The sequence below is a fragment of the Volvox carteri genome, assembly GCF_000143455.1.
Source record: "Volvox carteri f. nagariensis unplaced genomic scaffold VOLCAscaffold_74, whole genome shotgun sequence".
Lineage (NCBI taxonomy): Eukaryota > Viridiplantae > Chlorophyta > Chlorophyceae > Chlamydomonadales > Volvocaceae > Volvox > Volvox carteri.
The window spans coordinates 277,044-287,800 of NW_003307617.1; the positions used below are offsets into that span (position 1 = coordinate 277,044).

Below are 10,757 nucleotides of genomic sequence, written 5' to 3' on the forward strand. Positions count from 1 at the left end.
CCATGCTCGATGGCGGCCGGAGGTCTGTCTTGGTGAGCTGGTCTGCCGCGTTTCGTGTTTCGCTGTTTGTATGCTTAGGATTTGTTAACGGTGGATGTGCCCTCTGTCTGTGCGGTGTGTTGTGACCTGCATTGCATCATCATCGTCGTCGTTATCAGCAAAGCGATTCTGTAGAGGAAAGCTGTAAAAAGGAAAGAAGGCATGGCCGTGGTGTCGGGTGGGTGCTGGGCTAAGAAGGGCGGGTGCCCGAGCTGTTAGTGCAACATTTCACATATCCTCCTGACCCACCCACCCTTCCAGCATTTGGCGGGGCCGGCGGCGGCGGCTGATCCTTGGGTGGTGTCCAAATGTGTTGGTGTGTGCTAACTGTGCTGACCGTTGTCGTGATGGTGACCGCCTTCTCGATGGTGACGTTTTTCTTTGCGTTTTTTTATAGCCCATATAGCAGACCCTCCCCCAATATCGAAGGACAATCCGGTGATGACGGCGTGTTGTTGACTTGTTCAAAGAGCACCCGTGCAGCTTGAGGGTTAAGGTGGTGGTGGAAGGGTTCGCCCGGCTGTGGGAACTTGGGATTTCGAACTGATGCATTACGGTCGATATGCTGGAGGGGGCTGCTGATCCCCGGTTGGTTTGAATGTGCGAGGCCATGGTGAGGCTCCCCTCCTCGTATGGAGCAATTCTTCGCTCGTGGGGCTGAGGAGCCGGGACACCGATCAGTTGCCACCACGAAATGAAATTACGCCAGACAGAAGCTTGGACGCGGGCTCGATGACCCTGATGATTGACCCAACTAAGAATTCAGCCTCACGAAATCGAGTCTCGCAAGCGGTCTTTTTCTAATATGCTCTATACTGTGTGCGCTTGAGATTCGTGAATGAAAAATGTACTACATTCATTGAGTGCGACGCCACAAAAAAGGTAAAAGTAGAGGGGAAGAGATTGGCGTATGTGCCGGACATATACCCCCTTCAGAGCCATTTTGCGTGCACTCCACTACGGTTTTTGCATGCACACGGTGCATGCTTTTGCTGTTTCTTGCTTTGTGTGTCTGTGCGCGTGTGTGCAGGTGCGCGTATGCATACATACACATGTGTGCGTGTGTGTGCTCAGCAAGAGGAGGAGAAGGAAGGGTAGTCCAGCCCGTGGCAGACATGATTGGTAAGGGACCGAAGGGAGAACGGCAACATATCCTACGACCAACGAAATATGGCGTAGAATTCTGCATCCCATGCACCCTCCAAACCAATTACCTGTATATACTTTATTGTTGTTACATAGTTCAGAAAGTGTTCAAAGTGGAGATGAGGACCTGATGACCAAGAGTTAGGGGGAAATGAACATTCATGCAGTCCTGACGCACCCGCTCCCATTGTAAATATGCCCTTCGCCGAGCGTAAAACACGTCACGTCCCAAAACGCAGATTTATCTCGTCTTGGAAATCACTGAAATGATTTTAGGTCGTTCGTTCGGACATTAGTAAAGTACGGCCCTAAAGCGCACGCACACCTAGACACCTTTCACAATTCCCATCCGTGTTAGTTTCCCTCCCTATCCGAGGGCCAAAGCACACAGAAGCACGCTCCCAAGTTCCTATGGCAGTGTGCCGAACACCATAAATATATTGCGAAAATGCATCCATAAGCATATCGCGGCAGACCCCAGACAGTGTCTACACAAATTTCAGCCAACACGGTAACACTGTATGATCAACAGGATGTGGAGAAATGTTCATCCCTAATCCCGCCAAAACAATTCAAAAGGAAAACGGCGAATGCGCTTTGTTGTGTCGCTGTGTGCATCAAATTCCCATTCCAGTTTACGATGACAATGTTCACGCCAAATGCCATGTTTGTAGCTGTAGGGACAAAAAGCTACCAAATCGCCATACGAGATCACACAATAACGGCTGCGGATGCTGCGGGTCCCCCGTCTCCCATACAAATGTGGCCCCCCTCCGTTCCTCTCCCTTTCCTCATACAACGACTCTGATAATGATTATCATCCCGCATTACGAACTCTTTCACGCACGCGACACCCTGAACACCCTCCTCTCCCCTCCTCCTCCGTGCCGAAGGAACGAGACCCATATCATAATAATTCACCAACCAGTTTGTAAACACAAGTACGCAAGCGTCAACAAGGAGATATCATCACGAGAAGACCTCTCCATCCGCATCCCTCTACTTTCAATTCTCTCCTCTTCCCTCTCTCACCCCAGAACATGCGACCGCCAAATACAGGTGGTAACCCGCATTCAACGCAACCTGGACAGAGCACAACCCAAAATCAGATCGGTCACCGCAGCCTACCGGGGACCACCCGCAGAGCCCCTCAGTCGTTGTCGTCGTCGTCAGACCAGGCGGCACCAAAAGGGGGTGCCAGCATCGCGACCGGGGGTAAGGGGGACCCAAGCACCGGTGCGACGAACAAAGTCCGATATCTCCGTGTATCGTCGTCGACATGTATTGTCAACCCCACCGCCAATAGCCATGTGTTACAGCCAATGTGCTGTTGGAGCCCAACCTTGCGCGCGTGTGTGTGTGTGTGCGTGAGTGTGTTTAGACCCCCCTTCAAAGAGTCTCGATCAAATTATGACTCTCACTCCAACTCAAAAAACGTTGGTTTGCTGCCCCTGCGTACCACTAAACTTTATCAACACACGCCAACAGAGCTGTGCTACAAAACATCCTTACCAGTTTAGATTATAACTGAGCCCTACCGCGTACGTGAAATGAGGGGGGAGAGAGTAAAGAGCGTGGGTATGGTAAGCATGAGAAACCACGCGCATGAAATTTAGCAGTGCTAGCAGGGGTCTTAGGAGATGAACAAGAAGGGTTGTCATCATTCCCTTACCCAGCTTGGCGGCAGACTCCGTGACAACACTTTGTACGGAACTTGGCATATCGCCCCCGTGCCGTTAACCCCCCTGGTCGAATGCCACACGGCGCCTTCCCTCCTGGCGAGGATAGCTGATGGTGGCTTGCTTGAGCTTCCAAAGTCACTGACCCCGGCAACTTTCCCCCTCCCCAACCCCCACCCCACCCAAGGGAATGGATTTCCCCTCTCCCCCCTCTTGACCTCCGCAAGAGAGCCCCTCCCCCCCGAGCCGCTAGCCCTTCTCCTCTCCCCCTTCACCCACATCGTCTTTTGGTACGTCTCCTTTCACCACCGCACAACTCTTCCAGTGCTCACAACACCCGTGCACAGGCAAACAAACAAAACACCCACCACACCCTCTCGCTCTCTTTACGGCACCCGCGGCGTGCACGAACAGCAGCAGCAGCAGCACAAGACGCTATAGCAAACTAGCAATCAAGCCGAAGCATAATACGCCGTGCATTCGAACACTATGTGTGAGCCACAAAATGAATGCATCGAAACAATAATCAGACTTTTATCTCACCGATAGACAGCAACACCACTACTAGCAAGCAATGCAACGACAAATCTCACAATGAATGAAAGCGTCGCGAGAGCGACCTGCGGAAGAGCGGCCTCCTCAGAAAAGCAACCCAAACTAACTAAAAACAGGCAGCGCTCTCAAAAAGCAGTCAGCAAGGGGACGAGAAGAGGAGGGACCGCGACCCGATCTGCCCCTACCTGTCACCACATTAAATGACCCTGTTGCGACCCTGTAACCCTCGGCAGCGATTTGCCCCCAAACGGGGTTGGTGTGTACGGGCGGGGGGAGCGGGGAAAGGAGGTTCAAACGAAACGAAGGGAGGCCGAGTCCCTCCGGGTGGTCGGGCAGAGGATTCCGGGGAGGTTCCAAGTCCGCTTAGACGTTCCAAGACAATCGCGGATGGCATGGTGGATGTGTACACCACACATGTTCTCGCAGGGGCAAAAGACGATGCTACCAAAGCACACACGCGACCGCGTGTGCATGCGCGCCCTCATGCTGCGGGTGCCACGGGTTTTCCTTCGCGTCTTGCCTTCCCCCGGGGTCCCCCCGGGGTCCCCCCTCATACACCTCAAAGACTCCTCACGTGCTCTCTCTCACCCATCCACCTAGTATCACCCATATGAGACATAACAGACATACAAACAGACACCCAGGCATCCACATGTCACCGTACCACACCGTCACCATCATCATCTTCACCATCAGCAGCACCATCACCACACACAATGCCACTGGGCCCGCATGCTTGATCGCCCACAGCCCCACAGCCACCCCACCCCACCCCAAGCAGTGCAAAATTAAGCACCCTAAGTGAGCAAAGGCTCACAACAGCACCAGCAGCAGCACGACGACAATCAAAGCACAAATAATCAAAAAGGGGCCCTAAGAATTAAAAATGAAACGGTTTAAGGCCCAACAGGCGGCCCATGTTGTCAGCGGAGGTGGGAAGAAATCACGACACACCAGCGGGGTGGTGGTCGTGGTGGTGGTGGAGAAGGCAGACGCAGAGAGGTTTAGAGAGGCACAGAAAAAACGGAAGAGAGAAAACCGTTTAGGTCTCCCTTCTCCCTTCCCCCTGCACCCTCTCCCCCTTGCGCGTGCCTCCCTCAGGGGATCGACGCGTGTGTGTGTGTGTGTGTGTGTGTGTGTGTGCCGCTCACCGCCTCTTACCGGCCCGCTGCAGCGGCGGCCCCGGCAGTTGACATGTAAGTGGACGTGGAGGTGGAGGAGGTTGTCATTGTTGATGTCGCAGCACTGGATGTCATCACTGCTGAGCTCAGAGCTGCGGCCCACTCCACCCTCTGGCTGTACAAATAGGAGAGGTAGGGGTAGGCGCAGTTGTAGGCCGTGAAACAGAAGATGTGCATCAGGTTGTGGGAGAAGCCCTGTGGGGTGGCGGGTGGTGGGTATGGGGGTTAAGGGGGCGGGGGGTTTTAGCCGGTAAAAAGCCAGGGAGGGGGTTCCACCGTCAGGGGTAAATTATCCCGCACACACATACACAATGCACAACACACGGCCCGCAATCGACAGAACGGATACCCCCCTCAAACGACCCCCAGCACGCCGCAATCTCCCCTATGCTGGTGCAGCTGGTGCCCCCTTTTACCTCCCTTTCCCTCATACCCAGAAAAGCCCTCACCCCAACTCCACACCCCAAACCACCGCCTCATGCCTCTTCCCCCCTCCGGCCCTACCGCCAGATCGAACACTCCAGGGAAGTGCCGTTGCGGCCAGTGAGTAGCATACACCAGGGCCCCGCCCAGGTGGCAACTCAGCACCACCAGAGCGATACCCAGCTCGGGCCACATCTTGCCCTGCAGGAGCAATGTGTAACTGCGTATTTATGTGTGTATGTATGTGTGTATGTATGTATGTATGGTTCTCTCCGGTGTTGCTGTGTATGCAATGGCGTGTTGCGTGGGTTCCATCAACAAGTGTAGTCGGGGGTGAGGGTCTAAAGAAAAATACGTGCATGTATGCATGTATGTATAGGTGTGTGCGTTTTCCATACAGGCCGTTATTGAGATGGCCAAAGCAGGCCGCGAGAGACAGACCCGTGCAAGGCCAACAAAGGTCCCACTTTAACCGCACACTCCCTAAACCCTAGTAACCCCAATATTCTCCCGCCCTCGCCATCCGAGGCTTGACCTGAGTCGCCCGAGTCCGTGTTGTGTGTTTTTGCCCCTAGGACACACAGCCAGTACGAATTATCCAAACGCACGCTCCTCTCCCCTCCCGCCTCCATTTCCCCTCCTCCGCACCTGCAGCGCCATGGCCGCCATTCCTCTGACCACCAACGGCACGTAATAACCCAAACACGTCAGACCGATCATGCCCACAATGCGCCGCCGATCCAGCTGCTGCCGGGGCTGCAGTGCCAGTACCCGCTGGATGCCCAGTACGGCAACTGTAGCCACCAGACCCGTCCACAGGAATGATAACACCAGTCCAAAGGTGAAGTACGACAGTGCGTACGTGGCACAGGTGTTGAGCACGAGGATGAAGGTGAGGTCGAGTTTGCGCCAGCGGTTGGCGACAGTTGGAGACTGTTGGAGGGCAGTGGGATTTGGGAGGTGGGGGTTTGGGGATAGGGGGTTGGCTGGTAGCAGACTGCGGCCCCATCATGGTTGCAAGTAATGCCAGCCGTATGATGGAATGGGATGACCACAACACGCTGTATACCTAGGGTCTGGGAAACTTGGAGACCGCCCCGACCCACCCAGCCAGCAGGACAAGCAATGTCCAGCTGTCTATCATTAAACATTTGCCTTCCTCTGACCTATGGCTGCGTTCCATGGGCCAATTAATGGGAGAACATGCAAGATATCAGCGTTATATCATTCAAATTTACTGGTTCCATCCTACAGGTAACTCACCATGCACATGAAGGTATGGTAGCCGCACGACAAAGGACCGTGCAGTGTTTGGCCAATCCACGCTACCAAAAATGGCGAAAAATCGACCCAGCTGCAGCGCAGGTTGCTGACTGTGTCCGCGAACAGCACTAAGCCCATAATCACTGACAGCAAAGTGGTCCACGCGTTTACCGTCTCATTATGTAGACTGAAAAGACTTAGCAAGCATTCAGCGTAGCTTCCACCGCGACGATACCCATGCTTAAGAAAGGGGAAGCGCTGCCATGCCTCGACCTCGTCGGACGTCAAGCCAATGGTCAGTGACGATTTTAGCGGTTGCTTCCAGTGATCATCTTCGATGCTAAGACTGCAGTTTCTTCCAGCTTCGCACTCGGCCAATTCCCTCTGGCTTGGCCTCTGTTTCAAGGGACTGCCCTGCCAGGGCCGGGCGCTTGTGTAGCAACTGTTACGCGTGGTGTCTGAAACTCCATTCGTGTACGAAACGTCGTTTCCTTGAGAAAACAGACGAGTCTCTGCCACCATTCGCCCTTCGAAGTCCGGCCGTTAGGCCACAGGATACCTAGTCCGTAGATTTATCTTTGGGACAGAAATCTAGCCATTTATGGCGGTTTTCGTGACAAATTGCCTGCCCATTGGTCTGTGCGCTCGGGGGATTTGCCTTAGTTGACCGAGAGTTGAATGTAGTACAAAGGTTGATGTTAAGTATCGATCCCATGCACTCTTAGTTTTTTAATTTACTATAGTAGCTATATGAAGGTGTGGCCAGCTTCATCTCTGCCGCCTTATGGTAAGGGCGCTGCATTGGAGCTTTATGATGCAGCATTTTACATAGGCTAAGGTTTTCAATCCTCGTTTAGCACATCATAAGTTAATGCAGCTTCGTTTATGTTGCTGGGCTTTGAAGGCAAACAGAGCGTGAAGGGGCAAGTAGCATGTCCCCAGGGAGCAGCGGTTTTGCCGCTGTTGTGGTACTGATAGCCATGTGGTACTGATAGCCAAATCGAGGATGAAAAACGTGTTATTGGAATGCCCAGCCTATAATGATAATCTTGCTGAAGAGGGTTTCGATCATCAACAGAGCATGTTGGAGGCCATGAAATGGGAACCAGTACGTCTGGCGAAGATCTTGGAACGTATGTGGGCTCACCAAAACTCAGTGACCCTGCTAGTCTGGGCTGATAGCGCGGGTTTCCTGTTCTCCGTGGCTTTTAGCGTATAGATATTGCCCTTGGGCCTTCGGCTCGTTTACAGGTATGGGGTCAATTTGCTTGTGCTTCAACCAAAGAAGCGACATCACCATTCAAGTCTGCAATCAGCGAGACATGATTGTGCCCGTACACTCACTCAAGCGCCCTGTAGCGCAGCCAGACATTTGCTCTTGCCTTTTCCCTTTCGTTACTTGACTGTCGCGGTTTGCCGATGCAGCTCCGCATCACATCCTGGCTCTTCCCGGAGTTTGACTGCCTACTTGCTGCCTACCTGCCTGCCTGCCTGCGATAAATATAACGGGTCGCAACCAGCAACGCTGCATTCTTGTCTTATCCACGCAACACCTCGGGAGTCCTCTGCGTCTCTTCCTCCTCTCTCTCTGCTAACCCTCTATCCTCTTGTAACTCATCTAAACCATTCCGAAAACTCCAAAATTTCTCTGTCAGGCCCCTCAAGAGGGAGTAAATAGAAGCAAGAGTACACCACCACTGCCCGCCTAAATTCTCTAACTCCCTTTCTCTCACCTCCTAAGAAGTCCGGTTAGGGTTTGCGAAAGGGAAGATCCTTCGCATCACCACCGCCACCACCGCCACAACTCGCTGCTGCAAGCTCCCGGCCGCGCATTGTGCAGAGTGTTGCAGTTCCCCTGCATTACACGACCCTCCTACTCGCCACACACCCGCCCCGTGCCGCCCACCCGCGCCGGCATATTCCCTCCACATAGCCCATGTCCCCTCCTAAACAGGTCTCCCCTTCGCCCGTTTGCCGTTCACTGCATCGACGGCCTCCAGCCAGCAGCCTTCGCCTCCGTTTCCGTACAGAAAAACCGCTCGCCGTCCTTCAAATCAATGCGCACTGAATCGTAGAACTTTCCAGACGGCATGTGGTAGATCTTCTGCCCGTTGGAGTTGATGTTGCCCTTGATGGCGGGGCCGTTGGCGCACTGCGGCACGGGGTCGCCACCGTTAGCGGCCGCAGCCCCTGCCGCTGGTGTGTACGCGACGGCCGCCGCCACGGGGCCCACCTCAGAGCGTTTGTTGGCCTTCCGCCACTCGCTGGGTACCTGGAACTGCCCCTGCCACACGCCCTTCCCAGCAGTGTGGGCAGCGTCCTCCAGCGGCACGTACTCCTTGCTGTACTCCCTACACGTACGGCAATGGGGCAATGTGGTACGACATGTAAGCGTGAAGGTACGGGACGGCGAAGGGTTATACGCTGTTGCCGGTGGTTGAGGACGGATGGTGGTGGTGGTAGCGGTGGTGGTGATTTCAGCGCAGCGGAGTCGACTGCATGGCTGCATGGCTGTCCTGTATTGCGTGCTCCCCTAGGTTTGAGGTGGTGTGGCAGGGCAGAGTACGGCAGGGCAGGGTACGGCTGGGCAGGGTACGGCAGGGCAGGGTACGGCAGGGCAGGGTACGGCTGCGGAAGCACAAGAGAGCATAGGAGATGCAATTTTCCTGTACGGCTATGGATGAGTAAGGGCGTGAAGATGCGGTGCTCGTAAGGGAGTTCTGGAGGGTATGCCTCTCTAGTGCGTGCATATGAGTATCGCGGCCGCATCCCCCAGCAATTTAGTTCACATTTAGATGTCGCGATGTCGCAATTCTTCCAGTTGTAAACATCTGATCCTAGGGCTTTCATTACACAGGATGTTACTTTTAGAAGCTGGAAAGCTGGGCCGTTTTAAAGCACTCTTAGTTGCGCACGTACCGGTACGCCACCGCATATCCATTGCTGACCAGCCATGAGTTGAGCTCCTCGGCGCCGGTGACGGACTTCAGGTTGCACACTGATACGTTGCGCCCATACATGTCAGTGTTCTTAACGTCGCACGCAACCGGAGAGCTGCCGACCTTCTTAGCAAGGGCATCCTTGCTAACGAGTCCGCAAGGGTACGATGCGCCGCGAGCGTCCGAGCACTGTTGGGCGCTCTCAGGAGCATCCACTCCATACAGACGAATACGCTCTCCGTTAATGACCTGCGCGATTTGTTTGGCGAAGTGGGTTGGATGTTTCCGGACTTCCGGCAAACCAATAATTGGACAGGTTAATAGCCGTATAGTAGAGCACCGAGGCAGTAACTCACAAGCGTGTCGCCATCCACAACGCGGGCAGGTCCCTCAATAACACTGGGCGCAGCAACTGCTCCGGACGTGAGGACGATGCACGACGCAAAGCCAGCCAGGAGAGTTCGCCCCGCTGCCGAAGCGGCATTCGCAATGCTACATAACAAACATCCACACACAAGTAGAGAATGAATGCAAAAGGCTTATATATTCAAGGAACCGGCGAGTTCAGCTAGCACAGGTTTCCCGACACAACACATCAGAAGCCCTAGGCTATGGCACACCTCATCTTGCGATCTTGCGATAACTTGCAAACAGGCTTGAACGCCGACGCGCGCTCGCGGTGGGTAATAGTGGTTGGCGCATGCTTGCACGTCATCCGCATTGTTTGGGCCATGATCAATTAATACTTTGATATGTGCCTTTAATATGTGGCTAAGAGGTACTCTCTTCAATTCTGTTTTCAGCGGATATAAATCAATTGTAGCCGTCTGGTCGTTGGCCGTTGTGCCGAGCACAAATCGAAGCTACACGAAATCACATGAGCGACATGCATCCCTTCATGTGCCCGTCCGCCATCAAGGCGTTGGATAAATCCGTAATGGGTGGTTGATGGATGCCTCATCGCGTCGAAATCTACACGTATGCGCATTATCCTGGAACCTCTTAACACTGTGCAGTTTTTGATTGTCAATTCCTGTCAGAACGTGACAGGACTAAAAGCTTGAGGCAGTTCAGCCATACGAATCGTTATTGTGGTATGATTACAGTCAGACGGTTCCGCTTGCTGCCAGCTGTCAGGTCGGTTCAGGTCCAATCATATGGAGCTTTAAGTCTTACCAGTGTTCCCATGAGTATAAGTTTTGATTGTTTAAAATATTTTGCATATTGGCCGATCCAGTCGTCCTCTTCACCGCACGATGCGGATGGTAGGCCTGCACGCCTGCAGCTTGCGTATACCAGCTTTGAACTTCCCTACTGGTATGAGAAATAGATGGATTGGGGGCATGTGTGCTTGTTGAGCGAACGTGTCGCCGCCAACCTCGATGTCGTCGCCGTCACGCCGATATGTTGGTTCGCCAGCCGTATCCTGACAAGCTACCTACGTGCCATCTAAGTCGCCAGCCCGCGATAATGTCTCAAAACTCTTTCTAACGCCCATGAACATGAACAAAATACCAGCCAGCTATGGCCGC

The 10,757-nt window shown here is 53.7% G+C and overlaps 2 protein-coding genes across 2 annotated transcripts; both read right to left on the reverse strand.

The window, feature by feature from the left end:
* Positions 1–3,709: 3,709 nt before the first annotated feature.
* Positions 3,710–6,424, reverse strand: VOLCADRAFT_98605 (uncharacterized protein; the record flags this gene model as incomplete). The annotated part of the gene is made up of 5 exons (XM_002957492.1): positions 3,710–3,737; positions 4,581–4,795; positions 5,105–5,224; positions 5,672–5,956; positions 6,287–6,424. 5 exons carry the CDS (start codon positions 6,422–6,424, stop codon positions 3,710–3,712), a joined length of 786 nt encoding a protein of 261 aa, XP_002957538.1.
* A 1,840-nt stretch (positions 6,425–8,264) lies between these two features.
* Positions 8,265–9,995, reverse strand: VOLCADRAFT_107713 (uncharacterized protein; the record flags this gene model as incomplete). Its single annotated transcript, XM_002957493.1, has 4 exons — positions 9,846–9,995; positions 9,582–9,717; positions 9,206–9,474; positions 8,265–8,637 (listed from the first exon to the last, which is right to left on the reverse strand). The coding sequence occupies exons 1-4, from the start codon at positions 9,956–9,958 to the stop codon at positions 8,265–8,267; spliced, it is 891 nt and encodes a 296-aa protein (XP_002957539.1). The 5' UTR covers positions 9,959–9,995.
* Positions 9,996–10,757: the final 762 nt, after the last annotated feature.